The sequence below is a fragment of the Eurosta solidaginis genome, chromosome 4 (assembly GCF_040869045.1).
Source record: "Eurosta solidaginis isolate ZX-2024a chromosome 4, ASM4086904v1, whole genome shotgun sequence".
In the NCBI taxonomy this organism is placed as follows: domain Eukaryota; kingdom Metazoa; phylum Arthropoda; class Insecta; order Diptera; family Tephritidae; genus Eurosta; species Eurosta solidaginis.
Genome location: NC_090322.1, coordinates 49979070 through 50007056, shown reverse-complemented (window position 1 = coordinate 50007056; position 27987 = coordinate 49979070). Strand labels below are relative to the sequence as shown.

At 34.0% G+C, this 27987-nt stretch overlaps 1 protein-coding gene across 5 annotated transcripts in view; it reads left to right on the top strand.

Annotated features, from left to right (window-relative positions):
* Positions 1 to 27987, top strand: part of Smr (Smrter) — a 512335-nt gene that overhangs the window by 64121 nt on the left and 420227 nt on the right. For 4 of the 5 annotated variants that reach the window (XM_067781478.1, XM_067781480.1, XM_067781475.1 and 1 more), the window contains exon 2: positions 7599 to 9261. In XM_067781478.1, the coding sequence (XP_067637579.1) occupies positions 8708 to 9261 (554 nt within the window). In that variant the 5' untranslated portion in view covers positions 7599 to 8707. Of the gene's footprint in view, positions 1 to 7094; positions 7117 to 7598; positions 9262 to 27987 lie in introns of all 5 variants that reach the window. The other variant, XM_067781476.1, reaches the window with a different exon arrangement.

Below are 27987 nucleotides of genomic sequence, written 5' to 3'. Positions count from 1 at the left end.
TTACTCTCTTCTTTCTAGCAAATTTTTTTTAAGGGATTTAAGTAGTTGGGGAATAATAGTTGGGTTAAATGGTTTGTTGTTAGCGGGGCTCTCTCCTATAGTCGTTCGGTTGATTTATTACGCAAGTATGCTTTGGGGGTGTTCAGTCGGAAAAGACAGATACTGGCAAGTGGTGGTTAGAGTGTTTAGGGTGTTTGGGTGATTCTAACCCACTCTAATTTTTCTTCTTATTTAAATTTTATTTTCAGTGCCACTGATCCGGCCTAGGTGGATGCTTAACCGGCAGTAGCTTCGGCTATGAAAGTCCGACCAAAAACTTTACTGGTACCACGGGGAGTAGAAAACCCGAGAAGTAGATAATCCTTTTATTCTATTTTTGTGGAAGACCCTTCGGTAGCTTCGGGGTGGCTGGTACCACGGGGAGTAGAAAACCCGAGAAGTAGATAATCCTTTTATGCTATTTTTGTGAAAGACCTTTCGGTAGCATCGTGGTGGCTGTGTTTGATATCCAAATGCTGAAGAGTTTGTTAACTCTAATGTGCAGTTACATTGCAAAAGGGTGCCATGACCCATATATTTGAAGAGGTTTTTATAAAGGCCTCGAACCCCACTAAGACGGTGGTATGTCCAATCACATCATCAATTAGTAACAAGGAAAGCGATTCTTGGGTGCTGGTCAAACGTTCTTTGGCGCGTGTGTGTGTTGATTCATCGTAAAGTTAGGCCCATTGTGAATGATAACTAAGTGTCTTATCTTATATGTCAACTGCCTGACAGGATGTTCAATATCATAGCGGAACGATACAGGTGGCAGCATGGTGACATACCTACAAACATAAATAAAAATTCCATGTACTTTGTTTTTGTAAATTCGATGGACAAATGTCAAAATCGTACTGCGCAGGAAGTTGATGTATCAAATCAAATAAAAAAAGTTTGTAATCAGCTGTTCCATGCTGCCACCTTGTATCGTTGCGCCATGTTCAATATGGCTACTTTTTAGCGTTTTGACAGGGTGTTCAATATGCCTATCTTCAGCGGGTGATAGAAAGAGATACAGAATGAGACAGCGATAGTCAATTACAAATCAGGTGATCCAATCACTTTGGAATTTTGACGTCTATGCAGAAGATATCACACTTTGTTATAATTCACAATGGTTAGGCCGACGACGGCAGGTGCTTATGTACGTTAAATCGATAATTTTCATAGACTATGTAGTTTTACGTTGATATAAAAAACGTTAAGCGCTAAAATATTTTTTTAAAAATAGCACCACTAACAATGCCAGACATGTATTTTACCTATGACAATGTTTACACTCACACTACAAACGCAACATCTTTGATTTTGTTGTATTGTGAAAACCAACTAAAACCAACTCAGGTTTGATGCCGCGAGCAAATGAGCGAAGAGTGTGTGTATAGTTGTTTTGTTGCAAGTATAACGCGAGAGTCGACAAATATGAGTAGGTAAATGTGTATTTTTTTGCTGATATTCAAAGTGTTTACAAAAACAAACGAGATATTCAAGTTGGAGCACTTATTCGTTTTGTTGTTGGCAACAGTTTTGTGTATAACTTTGTTAGTTAATAAAGTAAAAGAAAAAGAAAGGAAAAGGAAAGGTGAGTGCGTCTGCAGTGGTTGCATTTCAGCCGATGGGCGAACTATGGCTCGGATCGATGTTAACTAACCGGGGAACATTTAGTATTGTATCTAAAGAAAATACCGTTCTTTAACATAAATTATTAATAGCTCTTCATTCTAAATTTCTTTGGTAGTTGTCAAACTTATTATCCTTTGCAATCACTTTGGTTGGTATCAGAATCCTTCTTAAGTAATACACATTCAATATCTTCAATCGAACTTATCAGTTAAACCTGTTTTTATTATTACTATAGATATCATTGAAATATACCAGTTTTTCTGCATTATCTTTTTCATATTAAAATTTCCTGTTTTATTTCTTTCATTATCACATTCGTTGTTATTGTTATATATATTATATAATTATTTGTGTAATTTATTGGTAATTTACACCGAAAATGTCGTGACTTTGTCATCTAATAATCCAAAATTATGGTTAAATCGTGTTTGTTGGTTTCAACCGTCATTGATACTCGTAAATATAAAAAAAACGCCTGCAAAAATAATTCTTAAAATTGTACACTAATTGAAATCAAACAAAGATAAAATTACAATTTGTATGAAAAGTCTGGAAGGGTGCTCAATTTATGTGCAAATATTTGTGAACGATTTTTACATATTTTTCTTGTTTCTTAATAATTAGCAATAAAATGTTACAAATATTTATTCAAGAAATTAGCAAACATCTAGTTATGTGGGTGTGATGAAAAAAAGCCCCTAATAAGAAAGCGACATTCTCTTCTACAAGTTCTAGACGTTTCATAGTATCGGGTCTTGGCAAAATGTTTGACTGTAAAGAAAAATCTTAGAGCCGACTTAGCCCTCGTGTCCGTAGAGATTTTTCATTCATAAAATTATAGAAGAGTCCGATCAAGGTCGATGCACCGTTAGTTCGCGATTGCATACATCACATTTAAAGCTAAAGCAATCCCTCAACCGCTTGCAGATATCACATCGAGTTATGCTATGTAGGCTTAAGTCAGACATATCTAGGTTGAGCTGGTCGGTCCATGAGCAACCCAAACAAATCTAATTAGAAAGCTCATTCAAGGTCTTAATCCACAAAATCATATGAAGAATGTTTGATTTTAGAGTTTTAGAGTTTTTTAGTTATATGTTATAGAAACATAAGGAATTTGGTCTCCCAATTAAAATAAGTGTTTATCAACGTTTAGGTAAGTTATAATAATTCAGAAGTGGATTAAAATTTGTTGATTCCACGAACAACTTATACAAACTATTTGTTGGGGCATGGAATATTAAGTACTGATGTCAAGTACCGACGCGCGTTAAGGTGGCATAGTTCATCATGAAAATGGTGTCACACTCGGATTTTAATCTCAAACTTGACTTCACACGGCCAGAGCGGGACAGTTGACAACGTAAAACAAGCGATGAGAAATATCTCTTTACGCTTTGTTGCATGGCGCCGCATCAAGCAAGATGTCAGGCGAAGAGATGCAGGGCTTTTCAGAGTTCCTGGCGAACCGCTGAGGTTCATTCTTGAACTTTGCTGGTTGACAGACCGTGACACTTGCAGCCCTGTTGCTAAGAGAGTTACCTTAATGGTATGTGTAGTGCGAAGGAGAATACAAAAACATGTCAAATGTGGTATAGGATAGGATAGGTTAGGTGGTAGCTGCCCTGATAAGGATAGCTCACTTGGACAACACGAAGGTCCGTCGTGATACCACATACACCAAAAATAACGGTGACTTAGACCTAGCTACTTAGAGAATCGTTGGGTAGCAACGATAAAGCTCCAAATGATACCGATCTCAACTTTGGATAAGCTGGCAAAAGCTGGACAATCAAGCATAAAGTGATTTGGTGATTCCACCTCATCATCCTCCATACAGCTGCAGCAGGATGGATTTTCCAGTATATTGAGACGTACCGCATGGATACCCATGGGACAGTGCCCTGTCAAAACCCCAATGACCATTGATAGGTGAGCCTTAGTGAACCCAATTATTTCAGCAGACCTCCTGCCATCCACTTTTGGCCAGAAAGATCTTGCTACCCTGCAAGACGTGGTATCCGCCCAACGTTTGCTGAGCTGATTCGAGGCCCAGCTATGGAGGAGTAATCCACAGGTGGCCAGCGGGATCCCGAAATCCCTACAGCCATCTTCATCCGGTTCAGTTGTACCGATGCGGGCTAAGAGATCCGCTTGACTGTTACCCGGGATATCACTATGGCCCGGGACCCAGATAATCTTAATTGTAAAATAATTCGATGCAATCGCAAGCGAGGTCAGGCACTCCCAGACCACCCTCGATCGCACTGTAGTTGAGCTCAAGGCCTTGATAGCCGCTTGGCTATCAGAGTAGATGTTAAATTCCCTAACCGTGGTAGCACTGGATAGCATTCCATCCACCGCATCCTTAATCGCAGCAATTTCCGCTTGGAATACACTGCAGTGATCAGCCAACTTAAACTTGCGGCTTAAATTTAGCTCTTGACAAAAGACCGCCCCCCCCCCCCCCCCCCCCCCACCAACCTTTCCAAATGTGGTAACTGAACACTGATTTTTTGGAAAACTAAGCAAAACATGGTTGAAATGGAATTGGAAAAGTTCTTGAAACATATCCATCCTGAAAGGCAAATACATCTATACCGTCGACATGGTATTAATGAAACTCTTCTTTGAAGGCTTAGCGCAGAAGCCTAGGCGGTCCTGTCCGGAGATGCTATAGAAACTTTAAGGTCGAAGCGAAGGAGTAGAATCACCTTCTTTGAGATATTCCGGCCCTTAGAAAAATTAATAACGCTGCCTTAAGCTTACCAAGCGGAATAAAACACGTAGATCGGCCAATTTGTAGGAAAAATTAAAAAGTAGCGAATGTTTAATGAAAAAAATAAAAAAATAAGTGAATAAATATATACATCAAGTTTGATAATGAATGAAAAGAATTGCAAATTAAGAAGTTGATATGTATTAACTTTTTCATTCGAAACAGTCGACATTTTTCGATCTTCACTGACGTGTTCTAAACAGGACAGCTGCGCATTAAGAATAAACAATTAAGGCTACAAAAACTTGATTATATACATATGTACATATTTTATATTTTGTCAAACTTTTGTACGCTAAATTTTGATCAACCAAGCAGGAAAGGTGTGGACACAAGCGCGGTGCTGCAAATAGACTAACAAAGTTGGATACTCTTATCATTAAAAAGAGACGACTGTAGACTCATGACTGCTAGTATGATTGGACACTGGACCTTCTGGCGTCACATGCTTTCAAATGAGGCCTAGTTAGTGATAGCAGATGTAGGAAGTGCGGGTTGGAGGAGGAAAAACGATTGAGCACGTTTTCTGCTCATGCTTTCCGCTCGCTAGGTTAAGACTACAGCTATTAGAAGTGATACAGCTATCAGATCTAGAAGCAGCAAGCAGCATATGTCCTAGAAAACTTCTAGACTGGCGGTTCTCAACCGGCCAGTTCAACCTAACCTAACACATGCAGTGTTCCAACAAAGACACCTTCGCCATTCGAAAGCTTCACATTTAACGTCCTTATGTATCATATTACTGACAAATATTTTAGGTTAAAGTGCGTCAATTGATTAAGTTTTGGACTTTTTTCGTGTGTTTCTGTTATATATGCGGCATTGATTTTTCTGTAATGGACGTGTTCTGTTGCTTGTTTGCGTGGATTTCACAATATTTCAATAAACAATCATTTCCAACGTTTTTGCCATTTTTTTTTCTCGTACAAACTTTTCCCGCCCAATAACCTTGGCGCTTATGCAAATGCTATTAAACATCCCGTTTGGGGAAAAAAACAATGAAAACAAACGGAGTGTGAGTATAACGTAAAACGTACTCACTGTTGTTGGTTTGGTCTGCCCTCTGGTGGTGGTGATATGCAAATGTGACGTTCAATCGTTCGATTGTCGTTCAAGTACCACGTAACACATTAGTAAGATACGTCAATTGCACTCAAAGTTATGTTGTTGTAATGATTCTTTTTTTTTCTTTATCACTTTTTTCACTTCATTTGTTTCGGTCTGCAAGCGCATATTGAAAATTTTGCAAGGAAATTACATTTAAATTGCAGACGTATTTTGTTTTTTCTTATATAATACGAGCTCGTTTTTTTTTTTTTTAATTTATGAAAGCTCTGTTTTGCGCACGTTTTCCGCATACGTAAGTAGAATGTCTTTGACAGTTTAGCGGGGTTGTTTTAAATTATCAACTTTAAAACGACCGCTTTGCTGATACAATTTACAAACATTAATCCTCAATGAACTTTCTTTGCTTTAGTTACTTATGCACAAAATCTGTTGCTGATATCGTTCGGTTCAATTGTGTTTTATTCCTGGAAACAACTCGAAGTTATATATGAGCCCTTTATTTTGAAAGTGGTATAAGTCATTTCATGTCGTTTAAGTTCAGGTGTAATTTGTTGGAATCTCTCCCCGCCTCATGTTTGTTAGTCCAATAGCCAAAAGATGCAATTCTTGTTATTAGTATATAATTGTAGAACCATCTATATATGCGTTCGTTCAGAAATAACAATGCGTTTAAGACCATGGAGTGGGAAATGACTTACGGCCGTTTGATTTTTTTTCTGCCATATTCCTTAGAGCAAAACAGAATACTTCCCGATTGTAAAATATATATTCGGGGATCTATGTTATGAGCCCAACCCAAGTTTCATATTCCTCATTGATAAGATTTCACTGCGCTATTTTCGTGTGGAAACATATTTTATCGGGAAAGTTTTAATATCGAGTCATACCTGGTTTGCTTGTATCATTTTAATCTTCATTCTCTTAAATATATATAAATTTCACTTTCGGTTCCGATGAAGGAAATTTGTAAGTTTCTCTTCCGGTATACTCACTCCCCTTTCATTTCTTGTGTGAAACCCAAAAGCTGAAAGTAAAATCGGCTTAAATACCTCGTCATAGCTGCGAAACGGCTCTAACTCAGCATACTTTTGAAGTAAGAAACCTTTATAACAGATATCGTTGAAGAAAAGTTTATCTTACAGCTGTTTTTTAAGGTCTGAGACAGAGCGTTGTTGTATTAATTTCTTAGGAAGACTTTCCTTTCATCACTTTTACATTTCTTTTCCTTCCTTCATTTCCCTCTCTTCTGTCCTCTCCTCTCCTCTCCTCTCCTCTCCTCTCCTCTCCTCTCCTCTCCTCTCCTCTCCTCTCCTCTCCTCTCCTCTCCTCTCCTCTCCTCTCTCCTCTCCTCTCCTCTCCTCTCTCCTCTCCTCTCCTCTCCTCTCCTGTCATTTCCTTTCCTTTCCTGTCATCTGCTCTCATTTCCTTTTTTGTCGTTTGCGTTCCTTTCCTTTCCTCTCTCCTTCTAAGCCAGAAGACATTTGTATAAGGATAATATATAATACTGTACCGTTAGTTCTTACAAAACATATTTTAAATTGAAAAAGTAAAACTTCTAATAATTCGTTCTTTTCTTTTTCAGAGTTAACATTGCTTCGCGGATGGTAAAAATGTTATGCAAACAAAAATCACGAAAACAAAGGGTGTTATGTTAAAGGCAGTATTTTTATTAAAAAAAAAAAAAAAACAATGTGCAACAATTTTTAATTCTTGATTGTGTGCGCCGTAAAGTAAAACAGCAAAAAATATATAAATAACAAAAAAAAAACATGTCGAAAGTTTTTATACTGAATTTTCTGGACGTTAGGGATAGCCATAAAAATGCGTACTACTATGCTTAACTGCATCGCTAACGTAATAATTTATGTGCTTTTTCGATGTGCTATTCAAACACGCAACCGCCACCAAAAATTTGGAAATTTACGCATTTGTCCACATTTTCATTTGTTCACTACTCAATTTCCGTTTCCGTTGAATTAAATGAGTACAAAAAACAGATTTTGTATATTATTTTAATATTGATTATTTTAATTATCATGTGCATTATTTTAATTGACGATTTTTATTTTCTTTTTTTTCGTTACAGGGTGTGACAAAATGAAATAAAATGTTTTTCTCCGCGCTGAAAAAATGTATTTAAAAAAATTTAACAAATATTTCTGGAGAAAACTTGTGTTCTAACAAATGTAAAGAAAAAAACTACAACAAATAAAGTAATAATATTTTTTTCGTTTTAAGTAAAAGTAAGCAGAAAAGGTAATCTGTTAAAAAAAATTTATAATTTGCAAAAATAAAAAATTTCAAGTGTTTTAATGTAAAAAAAAATTATTAAAAAATAAATGTAAATATTCATTAATCAATAAATAAAAAGTAAAAATAAAAAATTTGTGGCTAATCTTAAAGCTATTAAGGTAAATAATAATTATTGCAAAAAAAAAAAAAAATATAAAATATAAAATTATAAATTATCTACAGCAGCAGAAGCATCCGTTTGTAAGAAAAAGTGTAAAATAAAAATAATAAATTGCAAATTGTAAAGAAAAATCATTTAAAAAAAAGTGTTAAGAAATTTATTGAAAAAATATCTTACGATATGGCATTGATAATGTACGTTCTTTAAATTTTTATAATTTCCAAAAAATCACGCTGCGCCTAAGAGCCAAAGCATTTGGCATATTTTGCGAAAATCGGCAACACGGCAAAAGCGCACAGAAGCGTGGAAGAATTCGTTTTCTCCTCCGCGCTTTGCGGCAGCGGCTAGAGCGCAAGGCCTGCTACGGCTCAGGCTAAGGCTGTGTCCAGTGAGTGTGAGTGTATATGTGTGTTTTAGAGCGTGTGTAAGTAGTGTGCGCTCTTCTAGTTTTTTCTATTTTTGTTTTGGCTTGCATTTAGTCCACGCCAGCAGGCGTTGTGAAGTTGAAAGCACGAAGAGAAAGAAGCGTTCTCTGTTCACACAAATTTTTTTTTACAAAAAATCGCGTTAACGGTGTTTGTTGCAACGCAAAAATTTTAATAATTAAAAAATTGAGTGCACAAAAAAATCAGCAGCTGTTGTTGTTAGCAACTGCCGCCATTAATTTCTTTAATTTGTCGCAGTCGCCGTGATGTGTTGTGTCTTTGGTTGCGGCAGCATAAGCAGCAGCATCGGCACCGGCAGCAGGACAACGAGCAGCGCGAGCAATAGTTCGGCATGAAATGGAAGCGGCTATACGTTCATCAGTGCAGGTCGGTGGTCCACCACCCACATCGGGTGGTCAACAGCAGCAGCAGCAGCTACAGCAGCAGCAACACCACCACCACCAACAACAACAACAACAGCAGCAGCAGCACCAACAGCAACAGCAGCAGCGCGTTGGCAATCAGCAACCACAGTCGCATTTGCATGATAATGGACCAACGTCCCAGCAGCAGCAGCAGCATCATCAACAGCAACAACAGCATCATCAGCAGCAACAACAGCAGCATCATCAGCAACAACAGCACCAACAGCATCATCAGCAGCAGCAACAACAACAACAACAGCAGCAGTATCATCAACAGCTTAGTAATTTATCCACGCATCTTCATTCACATCACCAACCTCCACCGCAACAAACACAACAACAATCGGCTGCTCAACAGCAAAATAGCAGCGCGAATGGTAACGCGCAACAACAGCATCAACAACAACAGCAGCAGCAGCAGCAACAACAGGCTAATATGTCGGCCTATCAGCAGCGCATGGCAAGTGGACCATCACAGATTCACAGGTGAGTTGTATTTTATTTTTGTACCTATCCTCTAAAGTGGCTGATCAACACATATTACATGTGCATTAGGGTGCTCCTTATAAATCAAATAAACTTTTTTTTAGTCTCACCTTTATAAACAGTGAGAGCAAGATTAAAAAAAATAAATTTTCTGTCTGATTGGAGACACCTGTACGACTTTGCCATAACCCTTAACCGTCTCTAACCGGGATCAAATTTGGCATGCGATATTTTGAATCTTGCAAGTACCGTTCAAAGAACTGATGCTGGAAATTTTTTAGATTGTCTTGAAAAAATAAAAATTGCAAACAACCGCCCCTGAATTCGAAGCTTCCGCTGAGAACGTCTTAGAAAAAACTTTTTAATAATTTGATTAATTGAATAAATTTTTTTCCTTTACTGTGTTTTTAAAATTTAGTTCCCATCTTTTTTTCGATACGCCTGGGAGTTAAATTAAAATTAATTACATTTTTTTTAATTATAATTTTTTTTCTATTTTTCTTTTACTGTCTCTATTTTAACTTTTTTTCTTACAAGAATTTATAGTTAAATTTTTTTTTTCAATTTGAAAAATATTTTTGTATGGCTTAAATTTAAGCTTTGATTTCAAGTTTTTTTAGTTAAATAGACAAGTTTATTTCTATGTATTACTGTCAAGAATATTTCTGTTTTCTTGGACTTCTTTTAAGGAAATGTTTTTTTTTTTTATATACATATTAAGTAATTCTTAACGTTACATTGCAAAGTTTTAAATTTTATTTACTCTATTATTAATTTATTTTTCAGTAAAATTTTGTAATTAATTTTTTTTCTTTAGTTTTGTTACAAATTTAATTAACTTGCTTTCATTCCCTCAATCTTTCTTTTACTTCCCACATATGAATTTACATATTTTTCCTTTTTCTTCCTTAGAGTTTTTCTAATTTTCTTAATTAATTTTTTTATTGAAACACTTCTAGTAATTTTTTGTTTATGTGCTCTTTTTTTAAATTTAACTTTTTAATTTGTTTATTTTTTATATAATACATTTTTTTATTTTGACTAAATTAATAATATTTTTCTTACGCTGTCAATGGCTCTTATAGTTTTCTTCTTGGTGTTTTTAGCTAACGTTGTTTTTTTTTATTTAAATATAAACATATATTATAATTCTCATTATCTTCACAATCTTTTGAAATTACTTTGTTTTTGTAATTAAAATTTTTTTATTTCAGTTACCTTTGTAATAAAATTTATTTATTAAATTTTGTTTTTAAGGTAAATAAAATTTTTCTTTGTATTTCTTTGTTTTTTTTTCTACGAATTTTAATTTATTTTTTTTATATGTTTTTATATATTTTTAAAATTTTTTTATTGAAAAATTTGTGTAGTTCTTATTTCTAATGAAGACTTCTGCATTTTTATTTTCCTTTACCTTCTTTCGGGTTTTTTTATTTCGTTAGTTATCTGATTTAATATTTGCTCTATTTTAAAAGTTTATTTTACAGTTTTAGACTTATTTTCATTTGTGGTACTTCTTTTGTAATGCTCAGATTTTTTTTAGAAAATCTTCGAATAGGGATCTTTTTTCAATTGATTATTCAACTAGTCTATTAGTTAAGTATAAACTTTTGCATTGATTGAAAATCGATAAGCTGCTATTCGATTTCAGCATAGCATGCCATCGACTAACTGTCATTATTCGAATACTCAAAGTATCATAAATAAATTTTTTTTTTAATTTCATAAATTCACTCTTTTGTCGTAAAATTAAAAAAAAATTACTGTTTGCTTTAAAATGAGTTTCCAAAAACGATATGGAGTTTATTCTCTAGTTCCGAGCATGTCAAAGAGAATGTGTCATGTCGCTGTATTAAGAAGATCATACAAATGAATTGAGTACTACTCAGATTTGATCTCGTGAGAAAATGAACGAAGAGGGTTGTTTTTTTGAAAGCATTGCGCGAGATTTAGCAAATATGAGTAAATGAGTAATTTTCTTTGCTGAAAGAAAAAGAACGAGAGGAATGGAAAGCAAAAGAAAGGAAATTAAACGAATTGAAAAGAAAGTAAAGGAAAATAAAGGAGAGTAGAGAAAATTTAAGGAAAGCAAAGGCAATAAAAGGAGATGGATGGAAAGTAAAGTAAAATTTCAACCACTGGGCTAATAACACTAGTTATTAACTAATACGCTTTACAACACTACACAAAACATTCAACAGAATTTGCTTGAATAGCGGCAACCCATAAACCTATGTTTTTTTACACTTTTATTATAAAAAAAAAATTAAATAATCTCCATAGATTTCCATTTGTTGCAGGAAATCCAAGTAATATATCGCCATTTAATTACACACATAAAAACAACAAAATTAAATTGCGCAAAACGTACAAAGCAGCAAAAAATTATTTATAAATATTATTTCTTGTTTGTTGGCTTTCGTGTTGCAGGTGTCGATAACATTTTTATGCTCTAATTTTCCTCACATAGTTTTTGTGGTTTTATACTAGTTTTTTTTCTTATTATTTACTGTTGCTGTGCGCTTTTGCCAGTGTATTTTATGTTTCTTCTTATAGTCTGTTTACACCATTTTGTTGCTTGATTACATTAAAAAAAAATAAATAAATATACTACATTGTGTTGATATTTGGTGTTGCTGCCGGTTTTTAATTGCAGTGAATATTTTTCCAGTTCTAAATGCTTGCACTGGCACTGGTTTCATATTGCCAATTTCGAAATACGAACAAACATTGAAATCCTATATTTTGTACTTGCTTTTGTAACACTTTGGACTTTTACTTCTCGACTTATTTTCATTTTTTAGCAATTAAAGCCTCTTATGAAAGTTTAAATGTAAAAGCATCGATTTACAGTAAAAAAGTGTGGGAAATTTATTTTAGCGAAGTTTTTGTTTAATCTGTGAACTTGAGAGTAGGAGCGAGATATCAACTTCCTCGATCGCGTGCTTCTATAACACTTCGTCGGGACAAAGGTTTGCTTAATTTGAGAGAAAAGCTCATTTTAGTTGGCTTATAGAATGTTCGTTGTCAGAAGAGAAATATCACTCAGTTTTCCTTAGGAGAATATCTGAAAGCGGTCGTACAGAGTCCTACTTACTTATAACTATTTGAGAGCCTTTTCTGATCATTTCTTTGGCGATCTTCGTTTTCTTCGTTATTGTTATACTCGATAGCTCAGCGGAGCTAAATGTTGTGATGTTCTTAACTATGGTCACCATAATTGAAACTGTGAATGTATTGGTAAGAGTACTATCATCGTAGTGGTGTTGGTTTAGTCATTGATTAACGAGCAACGAGGCAAAATATATGCACGCATATATTCTGAAATACGCAAATAAACAATATCCTCATTGATACAACGCCTGCTTAGTGACTACTAAAGGATGAAGCTAATATTATGCGTGAAGTGTACGCGAATTTCACTAGCTGGAAACCTCTGCTCTAAAAACCCCAGTGTGGCATAAGTCTTCTGACAATTCGCAGTTTTATTATGGCAACGACTTTCGTTAGTGGATGGAGCTGTACTACCATGAAAGAGAGTTATGGTTGTTAAACATTTGCATGCATCCAGAAAGTATGATATGACTGCTATGCTTGCATTGACTGCATAAGCCCGGCTCATATACATCTCTTGCTAAGTATTAGGGGGACTCATGATAGCATATAAACTTATAAGGTGTAAAATTATATCCATTTACACACGCGGTTATATGAACGCACCTAGTAATACTCTTGATAAACTTGATTGTTTTTCAGCTGTATTATTTCCAAAAAAATTTTTTTGATTGTTATACAAACTAAAAAATACCAAGATTAAGTGAAAAATCAAAACTATAACGCCTTTACTTGCTGATGTTGGATATTTTTGATGAAAATGCCGTCTGTAATGTCTGCAAGGTTGCATTCCTTTGAGTTTACCGCGTTTACACAATGAAATGTGCGCGTAAATTTATACAAATTGTGTAAATGATTTTTCATACAAAATTTGACAGCTCGTGCGTAAACTAGATAAATTTATACGTTTACACACTTTATAAGGCATTTATACGGTTACATGAGTCCCCCTATTATGTATTTATGTTATGACGTGAAATACTAGAACGTTATAGTCCGTGCCGTATGTTAGGCCAGTCCTGCCTAGAAAGCTTCTAGTATTTCCCAAGAGGATGAAGTTATTTTAGAACCCCCAGCGGGTTCAGGGATTAGATTATCGAAGTCAAAGGACCATCAGTATCGATAACACTCCTCAAAACCTTTGGGTAGTGTTTTTATCGCGGTTTCGGGGTTGAGCATAGAACAAACTTTTTATAACACTATGGACACTTCCGGCCTAAGTGATCGGACTGGCCAATTCAGCCTAACCTAAGGTGGTCTTGATTCCATTAAGTCATCTCTGGGTCATGACAAAGAATATCGTAATTTGTCCATAGCTGGACACTTCCGGCCTAAGTGATCGGACTGGCCAATTCAGCCTAACCTAAGGTGGTATTGATTCCATTAAGTCATCTCTGGGTCATGACATCGAATATCGTAATTTGTCCATAGCTGGCTGCTTTTCACGTGTTGGACTTGTGTACAGTTGGAGGGGTACATCTTGTTAAGTTCCATTTAATTTTCTTATTTGTGTTCTAACTTCAGGCATACTAGTCTAGTACACTCACTCTTCACTATCAATACTCTGCTTTTCTTCACGTAAGGTGCTCCCGAGGCAGTTTCATAAGGTTCTACTAACGGAGTGTACCGCATTTATATCCAACAAAAGACTATTATCATAATAAGACTCCTCTAAACTTACGGGGCTTGTGTTTTTTTACAAGAGCGGCTTTGCGAGAAATAGTATGGCCGTGTCTGAAGGAGTGTAAGGGTTGCTTCGGTTGAAAATTGAGATCGTTATAAAACGTAGGTAAGTAAAAAGGTATATTAAGAAATCTCTCAGTCATTGCTTAAGTATAGTGTTGATTACGTAGCACTGAGTATATGACGATCTCAACATAGAAATTAGTCGCGTAGCTCTAACTAAGCCTCATTAAAAAAAAAAAAACTTTGCTCTGTAAACTAAATTTCGTACTTTTTCCAACTTAAGTAATTCAGCAGCAGTTCATCGAATTGAAAAAAAGGTTTGCCGGCGCCTAACAAAGCTTATTACTACGCTTAATTTCGTAGTAATTATCTACTTACTTTAAAATCCACTCTACTCTTCGGTTCTAAATGATTAGTGTCTCTATTGACGCACGCATTATTTTGAAAATCAAAAACTAAAGCTATACGGCCAATTTAATCCCATCTTGCTGATTGCCTTTTATACTCTTTTTCTTTATTTAGCAAAAACAAGCTAATGAAACAAAAGGAAGCAGCTTACGCCGATCTATTTACGCACTCAGGCAACAAACTATATTTCATTTATTTCATAACTAATCAGTTGAATCTTCCCTTCCCATAAACAATTGGGTTCAATCGCGTTTATTTCTTTGTTTTCGTTTTTTCGGGTGCTTTTTGATGATACTTTTGCATGTTGCCTCATTCGCCGTCTACACCAAACATTTTTTAAAGCTTTTTATCTGCACGCTTTGGCTTGTTTTGCGTATATTGCGTTCCATTAACCTCCCCTCCGCAAAAAGGTTTACATTTAAATCAAAGTAGATTTGCCTGCGACAAAATTTGGAAGGAATTTTATTTACTTAAGTGTAAGATATGACATCTTGTGTACGTACGTACAGTAACGATGGAAGAAATGGCGTTGTTTTGTTGTAGTCTGTTCCATAATATCACTAAATTGACGCCTTGCAGTATTGAAACTTTCTAGTTATTAAGAATGTATTGCGCACATTCATCTTCTCACTTTTGTATATTTTTTATGACAACACCTTTTTCAAGTGTACTTCAGAAACCATAAAATGTTATTCAGAAACAATAAAATGTACTTCAGAATAATGAAGTACTACTGACTATTCTGAAATACTTATCACACTTTCTGAAATATACTTGACTACTCTGAAGTACATCGCACGATTTCTGAATTTCATTGTACTATTCCGAAGTTTATAGCAAATGACAAGAAGAATCGTACAACAATCGTACGAGTTATAGCTGCATTCTTATGGCTCAATAGAGAGCAGAGAAGAAATATATAGGATGAAAAGAAAGACTTTAAGAGAATGTTAGAATAAGACGTGGTGAAAGATAGAAAAAATGTGAGAGGACAGTGAAGAAAATGAAGATTAAAGGATGGAGCAATAAGAGGAAAACACCAAGAAAAAAGCAATTAAAAAAGAAATAGATAGAGAGAAACAGAAAATGAGAGAATGAAAGAGAGACATAAAATGCAAGTTACATAAAGAGGAAAATACTTAAAAAGAGGGGGACAAAAGAGAAAAATATAGAGAGAAAAGTGGGAAGAAATACATAGGGAGAATGACGGAATCAATACTGATGATAAAATAGAAACATATAGATAGAATAAAGCTAAAGAGCGGGAAGAAACACATAGAAAGAAAGTTAGACAGAGGTGTAGTGAAAGGCAGACAAAATGCGAGATGACAGTAAAGATAAGGAAAATCAAACGAGGGAAAGAGGAAGTTGGGGAATCCCATACAAGGAGTTGTGGAGATTTATAGTTTCTCAAACCCAATTGTCAAGCTCACCTTCCCGTGGTGAATCCTGTTTCTTTAGTAGGCGAAGCCATGGCAATCCCAAGTTCCTCATGGAACTAAGGGGGTGGTGGCGGGAATGGCCTAGAAAGTTCAACGTGGTCATATTAAATCGTTCCCCAGATGGTCGGGCTTTTATCTTAGTGGTGCTTTTTTAACGGAACGTACCGCATCTATATCCGACAAAGGACCAACAACAGCGATAACACTCCCCAAAACCTTTATCGCTAGAACAACAACAACAATATGAAGATACGGAATAAGAGCAAGAAAGGGAAAGTTAGAAGCAGAGACAAATAAAAGATCGATGTATAGAATGAAAAAGGAAGATATATAAAGGAAGAAAGGAGTGGAAAGTATGATATGGAATATAAGTGAGGAAAGAAGATAAAGAAGAATAACCGAGATTTGGGTAGAAGTGAAGTGACAGATATAAAATAGAAGAAAGAGAGGAAATAATCATATGATAGCAAGAGGAAAAAGGAAAACACATAGATATAGAGCTAAAAGAAAAAAGAGAGAAAAAATCTTTGGAGAGGCTAAAAGAAAAACGAGAGAAAAAATCTTTGGAGAGGCGAATAGGAGCACTGTGGATAAGACAAGTGTGATAACTTCTGCATAGACATCAAAATGACAAATGGAACCGAACATCCTGTCAACACGCTAAAAAGTAGCCATCTTGAACATCCTTTCAGACAGTTGACGGATAAGATATCACACTTGTTTTATCCACAATGTATAAGAGTAAAAGTTAGAAGGGGAATTAGATGCTGAGAAAGAAATGGAAATATTTTGGAGAAAGCTCATTTTTTGAACGCTACTGCTTGCACTAAACTTTTGGCATTGACGTCGAAAATCTAAATAAGACCGTCTATCGAAGTGAAGCAAACAAAACAAAGAAGAAAAAAAGGAAAATCAAAATAATAGCAAATAAAGCTAGGACCATAATACAAAAGTCTAAGATTTTATTATGCCCATCATATGACATTGAAAGTCGTAGAATAAGAAAACCAACTAAAACTTGAATATGTAGTAGCAATCTTCACTGAGATATGTATGTATTTACAAAATCCTCTCTCTGATAAAATCGTAACGATTTCGAGAATTTCAATTCCAGCACAAATTTCCCTGCTACATTATTCTTCTTCTTCTTCCTACGGGCTATTGAATAAAATTAACAAAAGATAATCCGTGACGCCGCTATCACTTCCTCTTCCCGTACGAGTTATAACAAAATGAGATTAGACATACTTTTGAAATGTATGTGTATGTGTATGTGTGCGGATTTATTATATATTTCATCAGCAGATATATAACGTCAGTTAATCCATATTCATATATAAAAGATTTTATTTATATATGTATGTGCAACATCCCCATTTATTATTTTATCCACCATCACAGCAGAGTTAGCCATGGAGACAGCTGAGGCAGCAGTGCAGGCCCACGTTAAAGTTTAGCCCAACTATGTTTTTTTTTTATATGAAACCCGAGAAATTTATGTAAATTGATGATGATGGCAAAGTTGAAAATTTGCTTGTCATGACTACGCAGAAAAGGCAACTCATAACATTTATGTAGTATCCACACACACGCATATACATATATATATATATATATATATAGAGGGACTGACGAAAGTTCGCCGAGGCAACCACTATGCTGCAGGTTCTGGAAAATTTCAGAAATATTTCCTAGTAGCCATATCGCGGTGTAAATTTTTGTTATTTTTCTCTTACATATATCAATAACCATAAATTCGTACAACAACAATGAGCTTTGCTCTAATGAAATATGTCCACTGAGACCTCGCTTAGTTGAAAACAAACGGTGCTAGAACCGGGTACTATAGTTTCTGATCAGGAATCTATGCAAGCAAGTTGAAAATTTCGCTCCTCTTTTACGATCTCGACCTATAGCTCCAAGTTATAAATAATTACTGATGTAGCGATAGGTATTCTCAAGGCGCAGTGAAGGTCATTTCAGATAATGCTAAGGAGACTCATCTAGCGGCTGTGGTTAAACAATTAGCTACAGCAACAGGGTGTACCGAAAAGCGGAGACGCAACGCTCTGATGGCCATAGGGTATAACATATAGCTGAATCAGTTGAGATGAATTGTGGACACACATAGAATACATAGAATTAGTGTAGAGGGTGAAACAAAGACACATATTTCAGTTACATCTGAGTATAATGCGTATTGAAATTTAGTAGGACAAAATTTATGCGCAGCAATTTCAGATGTGTATTTATAGTTTGTCGCTTAGCAGTCAATATAAAGTTTAAGCGTAAACGGATATACGCGTGTTAAAAAACACCGCTAATGCAAAACACCTATTTTAAACTATGAGACTTATGACGCTCACACTAACTACGTGGTGTTTCATGTTGTTGTGTTGTTAGAACCAGAGCAGGCCTCACCTAAACGAACTTAGATTAGAACTCGTGGGCAAATGAATGAAGAGTGTAGCTTAGCGCGAGATTCAGCAAATATTAGTAAATGTGTAATTTTCTTTGCTGATATTGAAAGTGTTTACAAAAACAAATGAAAATATTCAAGTTGGAGTATTTACCTGTTTTGTTCGTTGCAACAGGAATGGACAATGAAAAGGAGGAAGAGGAAATGGAAGGAAAGGAATGGAGGAGAAAAGAACGAAAAGGGAAAGGAAAGGAAAAGAAGAAGGAGAGGAATTTAAAGAAATGAAAAGAAGAACAAAGGAAGAAAAAGAAAGTAAGACAAGGACAAGGAAAGGAAAGAAAATTAGACGAAAGAAAGGAATAGCAAGGGAAATAAAGCAAAGGTATAGTGTCTTTTGTAGTAGTTGAAGTCTCGTGCAACATTTGTGAAGCCGATGACTTCAAATTTTTTAATTAGACGCCACCGTCTTACTTTTATGAGAATCCCCCGTATGTACTTCTATGTGTAGATATGAATGATGCGTTGGGTGTCGTTGTATAACGAATATTTTCTGATTAGGCGGTTGCTGCTTGCGTAGATATAGAAGATACATATATACACATGTACATATGTACTTGGGATGCTGACTGAAGCTTATGGTAATATCTCAAATTTGTTTTGTTTTTCCAACACAACGCAGAAACTCAGCAACGACATAATTTTGCTGATATAACGGCAATGAGGAATAATAAAAAACAAGTACAAAATATCGCATTCATTGTATCTAAGCGAGAAGAGAAAGAAACAAAAGAGAATATGACACTATGGAAACTTGAATATATTTTAATGGCTGCCAGTTTAATCCGCCTCAAACTGGTAGCTCAGCTGAGCCAGTTTTTGTTGCAACTGAAAAAAAAATTTTCTGTGTGTTCAGTTTGCAGGCGCAAAGATTGGGTGCAGTGGAGTTGAACAGCGTTTTTATTACTTTTACACCTGAGACGAAAAATACAACTTTCACAGAAGTTGCCTACATTTCGAACCAAACTTATCTAGGAACGAGTTAAAAGTTGCCAAATGTACATGGGTGCATAGGAAATTGAGGAAACTAAGTTAAAAGTTTTTAGGATTCTTGGTTCACGAGACTCGCTTGTTGGCCGAATTCGAAAAAAATAAAAAAATAATATCATATGTATTTAATTAGCGAGCTTTGCTCATATTGCTTTATACAATGGTTTTTTGTAATTGATATTAGAGACATTCATATGGCTTAGCAGCTAAAGGCTTGCACTGATATGAATGTTGGAGATTCGAGTTCAACGCTCAGCTCCCGAAAAGCTAGCTGATGAAGAAATGAAATTCAGAAACATTTCCTAGTAACCATCGCCGTTTGTAAATGTACAATTTTTCTCTAATATCAATTACAAAAAACCATTGTATAAAGCAATATGAGCAAAGCTCGCTAATTAAATACATATGATCATATTGATATAATAGTAACAGCGGAAGTATTAAAAAAACAAATACTGTAAAAATCCGAACAAATGTTACTAAGCTTTCAAAAGCGCGCCTAAAAATCATATCCACACCATTAGGAATAAACTACATACAGAGTGTATGTGCCTACATGGTGATCAAAAGGAATATAAACAAAAAGGCAACTCTTAGAGACCAATTGTACAGCGAACAACGGGACATTCATATGGCTTAGCAGCTAAAGGCTTGCACTGATATGAATGTTGGAGATTCGAGTTCAACGCTCAGCTCCCGAAAAGCTAGCTGATGAAGAAGTGAAATTCAGAAACATGTCCTAGTAACCATCGCCGTTTGTAAACGTACAATTTTTCTCTAATATCAATTAAAAAAATAATATATATTTCCCATAAAATTAAAGCTGTGCTTATTCGTCCATAAACTGCTGTACTGAAAAATTTTTCGAACGTTTAGCCATTTCGCAAAATAAAAAATGAAACAATTAAAAATAAAATAAAACTTTAAAAAACTAAATATTACAAGAAAGTGGGAAAAATTAACAAGCATAGAAAAACTATTAAAAAATATATAAATAAATAAAAATTAAATAAATAAAAATAAAAAATATCATTAAGCATACAAACATAAAAATAAAAAGAATAAACGATTTTTATTTTTAAGAAGAAAGGAGTTAAAAAGGAAAGGCGGAAATAAAAAAGAAATTATGTATAAAAATCCAAAATTTTAGAAGTGGAAAATTTTAAAATCAATCCCATTAACCAATGAGAAAAAATAATAATAATTAAATAGAAAACTTTGCAGACGAAAAGTAAAAAAAATTTAAAAATAAAAAAAAATTTAACAATAAAAAAACTTTAACAGGGTGGTGTTTTTAGCGTTTGAAATTTAAAAAATTTAAAATATGTAGATTAAAATGATTAAAATAAAAATGAAAAAAAAAAAAATGGGTTTGAGGAAGTAAAGGAAATAACAGCAATTTAACAAAAAAAAAAAAAAAAAAAACAAAAAAATAAAACAAAAAAAAAAATGAAAAAATGAAAAAAAAAAATGTTAAACAAAAAAAATATATTGAAGAAATAAGTATGAATTGCAGAAAAAAAAATTAAATAAAAATAAATTGAAAACAAAAAAATTGAGGACAAACGCAGTACTTAAAAAATAAATTGAAGGAAATTCAGCAAAAAACATACCTTGAAAATTAAAAAAACAAAAAAACAAAAATTTTGAAGAAAAGAATTAGGAAGTTAAAAAATAAGTTAAAGAAAAACGCAATAAATTTAAGGAAAAAAATAAATAAATTGAAGAAAAAATAATTATGAAATGAAAAAAATAAAATAAAATAAAATTGAGGAAAGAAAAATAAATTGGTGGAAAATAAATTCAGAAGAAAATATTTTCAATAAAAAGGAAAATAAGTTAAAAAAACAATCAGTTTAAGAAAATGATGAGAAAAAAATAAATATACTGAAACAAACAAAGTTACTTCTAAACAAACATAAATAACATAGAAAAAAAGTAAAAAAGATAAAATGTAACTGATAAAAATTAAAAATTAATGAAAAGAAAATAAAAGTCGGTGAAACCTCCGGAAATGCCTTACGTTGATAACGTGATTCGAAATGGTACCAAGGCAATAAGCTAGTAAATGTTTGTTTCTTTTAATTTTTTTCCTAATAACAAAATTAATAATTGAAAAACAATTATTATTAACCAGCGTTAAACTCAGGAATTCTTAAACACTAAATAAAATTGACCACCCATTAAACATACAAAAATAAAAATAATTGGATATTCATAACAAAAAGTAAAAATGCCAATAAAGAAAAAGATTAAATACTTTAAATATGTACAAACTCAGAACTTCCCAAATAAAAATAAGAGAAGTAGAAAAAACTTATAAAACAAAAATAATAAACCTAGATAAACGAGAAAAAATAAAAACTTACAAATTTTTTTTATTCACATTTTTTTATTAAATCTTAAAAAAAAAAAAAAAATTTAATAATTGTGATTTTGGCGACCTCTTAGATAATTACTTATTTTGTTTAAAGCTGGCTTCAGGTCAAATTGAGTAAAATACAATATGCTTAAGTTTTACTACCAATATATTTCGGTTACTCTTCCGGTAACCGCCTTCAGGGCCTCAATTTGACCTGAAGCCAGCTTTAAACAAAATAAGTAAAAAATTTAATAAAATAAAAAATAAAAATTAGACCAAAATATAAAAAAATGAAAAAACAATAAAAAAACATAAAAACATTAAAAAAATGTATAACATATAAAAAGAATTAAAAAATAATTAATAAAAAAATATTTTTAATAATTAAAGGTTAGAGCAAAGGAAATTTTTAATAAAAGAAATTTTTTCATTAGAAAAATTTAATTAAAAAATATTATCAGTTTTTAATAATTTTTTTTTTTAAGTAGAATAATTCATATTTGTATCTAGCCACATCCCATCTTATGTTTTTCCTACTTATGCGTGTTTTACCGAGTTTGATATTTTGATGACTTGATTAAGTGATGTCTTATAGTCCTACGCACGCAGGCAACGCTAGACAACTGTGCATCCATAGTATATCCCTGTATACGCATATTCTTCAACAACAACACTGCCAAAAATACCAATTTGTTAACAACACACTTCTTCTGAACATGTTGAATATTTTTACCATGATACAAAAAAGAAGGCATTTCCACTCAAAATTTTTTAACGTATTTGATGATTTTTGAAGTTTCATAATGTTTGTTGTTTTGCCAGAAGCGTTGCCATACCGTTACTGTTTAAGGCGAAATTGTGATTTTTCAAGATGGAAATTTCGTTTAGGATGAAAACGCAACGGTCATCTGAGACAATAATAATAGGCTTTAGCATGATTTATGTGCATACATATCTATTGAAAAATAGTGGATAATTACTCATACATTGGTTAATGACTCATATCCTTATGGCAGCTTGTACCTCCAAAGTCTGCACATCTATGTCAATGCTAAAAGGGCACAGAATGTGTATAGGCGGGGCTGTCCCAAGGTGACCCCTGGTACAACGGGTAAAAACACTCATAACTAGTGGCTAACCTGCAGAGCTACAGGGTAATGTTCTCCTAAAAAATGGTTTAACAATTCCCTCCTAAAGCGCAACGCTTGAATTATACAATAAATAAAAAAATAAAAAATGTGGACCTGTAGTTTATCTAGAAATTACGGTGTCGGTTTATAGGGACCTCCTTTGAGCAAGCACTTGACAAACGTGTATGTTTTGTCAAAATGACCTGAGCAAACGTACGCATTATATTCCCTTGCTTTGCATACTTCGATCCACGTTTCATCCACCAAAACAATTTTCGGGAGCTCGAAAAACTTAATTAAAACCTTCTTTTCTAGGCTGATATTTCGTATTAAAATATTTCCAATGCATGGGGCTCATTGTTTTTTCTTTTTTATTTAAAATAACTATGAAAGTAATTTAGTCGTATTCGCTAATATGAAATCCATCAAAATTAGAAGAATTCGTAACATTTTTCAATCTGGTAGCTTGTTTTTGGTGAAATTGTCATTGTCCCCGCAAAAGTCAAGGGCTAACGTCACACTAAATGGAACTACCTCCATTTTTTGTATCATGATTTTTACCTAAAAGTTGTTAGAGATTTTTTGTTTGAGAGCAATCAAAATATTGCTTTCGTACATGAGCGCATTAAATCACAGTGACTGAGACAGCCTTTGACACTTTGCAATTTTTTTTAACTTCAAAATAAATACGCTGACATTTTCATTTTGAGCATATTTTTTCGCGCTTTTTGTTATTAAAAATTTCAAAAAAAAAAAATTTATTTCAAAAATTGTCTGCAGCTTTCGAGATGGGTGCTTATATATGTACTTTTCGGTACACATGAAGCCAATATATGAACAGCTCTATATGATAGCACCCAACTCTTTCAGCGGGCAAGCTTCAAGTGGCTGCTTGTCTACAAATTTTTTCATTTCATGTGCTGGAATTTTTTCATTCATATTTTAAATTTCATTTTTATGCCGCAGATTTGCTGTGCACCTTCCACGAATCGTGACAAAATTTTCATTATTCTTAGTGCTTTTCGGTGCTATATGTTGCGTGTGCGAGTGTTTTTCATGTGCATATTCATGATGGCTAAAAATTGCTTTAAAAATTTCCACGAATTCTGTTTTCTTCCGTCATTGCAGTAGCAAATTTTTAAAGAGTAAAAAAAAAAAAACTGAAAACAAGTATTTTCGCCATACGAAGGTTGCACCCTCACACTAGCACTATTTTTTTTATTTTATCCGCCGCCAAAGGCGTTGCAAAAGTTGCTTTGTCACTTGGTTATATAGGAATTGAGACGTGGAGGAGCATGTATATTAATATAAAAACTTTAGCATAAAAAATAAGTAACATAAAACTAAAGGAAATAAAAAGCTTAAAATGCGCGGGCGAAAACAGGAAACGCAAGCTCACAGAGGGAGTCAAAAAACAATAGCTTGGCAACATAGCCTGACGTTGCAAAAGTAACGACGTTGTCCTCGAGTAGAAACAAAATAAAGAAACATTAAAAATAAAAAAGAAGTTAGCCTACAGCGTCTTTGTCGCCAAAGTGGCTGGGTAGATGGCGTTTAAATGCGAAAGTTAACTTAAAGTTTTGTTTTTGTGGAACTAGTAATTTTTGCTATTTTCTCTTCATACTTTATTTCGTATAAATTTTGTAAACTCGAAATGTAATTTATATCCTTAAAAAATACTTTTCCTCAGCATTGCAAATATGCTGTTAATTGCTGAGACTAGACTCGAATGGCCGAAGCAACATTACTAGGCCAAATATTGTGGCGAATATTAGCAGTTTCGATTCCGCTAGCAATAAATGCTGTACGACAACAGCAGAGAAATAAATAAGCAGCTATGAGATACAGAAACGAGAAATAAATAAGCAAGTGTTCGAGATGGCTGTTCGCGAAAGGTCTGACCCCGGGAGAAATAGGTGAACAAGGCGAACTGAGAGTAGAAATTAAATGGGGTTTGGGGTTACACTGAAATGACAGCCCTTGGTCGAGAAAATCCTAAGTCGCTCCGGTACATAGAACCGGCTGACTTGGGAAGCGTACTCACTGCTGGAACAACAACTGAGAGAACAGAAGCAGCGCAGTCAATGTGATGATGAATCTGTTGTATTCTAAATGTTGTAAGTGAAGTACGCGAGCAATTTAATTGTGAAGTACTACTACCATAGTAGTGAATAAGAAATATTTTGCTATACTGAATATTTTCGTGATTTATTCGATAGTTTAGCAATTCGTACGATAACAGAAGGTGCAGAATAATCGAGAATCCTTAAGTATGTAACAGAACCTTGCCCCGACTGTAATGGAGACATAAGCTCAGGTACCGCTGATATGCCGCGAAATCGAAAGGTATCAAGCGTTATTTCCCAACAGAAGCTTAACTTGAGTATTAAAGGGTTGTCAACAAAGAGAGCATTTTATTTAAGGACACGACAATTCTCGCGATTCTCTTATTGGAATCAAATGTAAAATTTTACTTGTTCTTTTAAAATATAATTCGCTCAAATTTGATTTGTGATTTTTCCTACATACTAACCTTGGTGTATTTACCAAAAAATAAACTGAAACTCAAGCGATTAGGATAATTATGCTGGATATAATAATATCAAAATATCTCTGCGTTTGGAGAATAGTTGTAATGATGTTGGAGATCAACTCGAGAACTACCAGTTTCTCTCAAAATTTATAAAAAGTTGAAGAACGATGCTGAATATAAAGTTGAGAACAAGAAGGTTGCAGACTATTTAGAGAATGAGGTTGGATATAAATTTGAGAACTATAATTTTCTTAAAGGCAGGATACAGTTTGTTTCGAAGTTTAATGGGATTACTTAACATGCCCTTTTTGTTCTTACAGCATGAAATGTGGCACAGAAGGTGGTGCAATCCGGTAACAAGCACCATTAAGATACAAGCCCGACCATCTCGAGAATGATTTAATATGACCACAGTAGCTCTGTGAAGTTGGCACCTACTTGGTCGAATAATTAAAAAAAACATATCTCATTCGTTTGTCCACCGTTTGTCCATGTTTGTCCAGGAAAAATTTTCGTAAAAAAACTAAATGCCATTCGTTTGTCCATCGTTTGTCCAGGAAAAATTTTCGTTTGTCCACCTTTTGTTAAAAAGTTATTTCAAAAAAAAAAAAAAATCCCGTGTGAAGTTGGCACCTCCATTTACGAGTAATTAAAAAAACCAAATGCCATTCGTTTGTCCATCGTTTGTCCACGTTTGTCCGGGAAAAGTTTTCGTTTGTCCACCTTTTGTTAAAAAGTTATAACAAAAACATTTTTTTTTTCGAAAAAACCCAACAAAATGTTTGTTTCGCTTTATTGTGCTAAATCGTATGCCCGTCGTTTGCCCATCGTTTGCCAATCGTTTGTCCATGTTTGTCCAGGAGAAATTTTCGTTTGTCCACCTTTTGTTAAAAAGTTATTTCAAAAAAACAAAAATCGTGGGTGAAGTTGGCACCTCCATTTACGAGTAATTAAAAAAACCAAATGCCATTCGTTTGTCCACGTTTATCCAGGAAAAATTTTCGTTTGTCCACCTTTTGTTAAAAAGTTATAACAAAAACATTTTTTTTTTTCGAAAAAACCCAACAAAATGTTTGTTTCGCTTTATTGTGCTAAATCGTATGCCCGTCGTTTGCCCATCGTTTGCCAATCGTTTGTCCATGTTTCTCCAGGAGAAATTTTCGTTTGTCCACCTTTTGTTAAAAAGTTATTTCAAAAAAACAAAAATCGTGTGTGAAGTTGGCACCTTCATTTACGAGTAATTAAAAAAACCAAATGCCATTCGTTTGTCCATCGTTTGTCCACGTTTGTCCAGGAAAAATTTTCGTTTATCCACCTTTTGTTAAAAAGTTATAACAAAAACATTTTTTTTCGAAAAAACCCAAACAAATTTTTGTTTCGCTTTATTGTGCTAAATCGTATGTCCGTAGTTAGCCCATCGTTTGTCCATTTTTGTTCAGGAGAAATTTTCGTTTGTCCACCTTTTGTTAAAAAGTTATTTCAAAAAAACAAAAATCGTGTGTGAAGTTGGCACCTCCATTTACGAGTAATTAAAAAAACCAAATGCCCTTCGTTTGTCCATCGTTTGTCCAGGAAAAATTTTCGTTTTTCCACCTTTTGTTAAAAAGTTATAACAAAAACACACACGATTTTTGTTTTTTTGAAATAACTTTTTAACAAAAGGTGGACAAACGAAAATTTCTCCTGGACAAACATTAACAAACGATTGGCAAACGATGGGCAAACGACGGGCACACGATTTAGCACAATAAAGCGAAACAAACATTTTGTTGGGTTTTTTCGAAAAAAAAAAAATGTTTTTGTTATAACTTTTTAACAAAAGGTGGACAAACGAAAATTTTTCCTGGACAAACGTGGACAAACGATGGACAAACGAATGGCATTTTGGCATTTGGTTTTTTTAATTACTCGTAAATGGAGGTGCCAACTTCACACACGATATTTGTTTTTTTGAAATAACTTTTTAAGAAAAGGTGGACAAACGAAAATTTCTCCTGGACAAACGTGGACAAACGATTGGCAAACGATGGGCAAACGACGAGCATACGATTTAGCACAATAAAGCGAAACAAAAAATTTTTTGGGTTTTTTCGAAAAAAAATGTTTTTTTTTTTAACAAAAGGTGGACAAACGAAAATTTCTCCTGAACAAATATGGACAAACGATGGGCAAACAACGGGCATACGATTTAGGACAATAAAGCGAAACAAAAATTTTGTTGGGTTTTTTCGAAAAAAAAAAGTTTTTGTTATAACTTTTTAACAAAAGGTGGACAAACGAAAAATTTTCCTGGACAAACGTGGACAAACGATGGACAAACGAATGGCATTTGGTTTTTTTAATTGCTTGTAAATGGAGGTGCCAACTTCACACACGATTTTTGTTTTTTTGAAATAACTTTTTAACAAAAGGTGGACAAACGAAAATTTTTCCTGGACAAACATGGACAAACGATTGGCAAACGATGGGCAAACGACGGGCATACGATTTAGCACAATAAAGCGAAACAAACATTTTGTTGGTTTTTTCGAAAAAAAAAATGTTTTTGTTATAACTTTTTAACAAAAGGTGGACAAACGAAAATT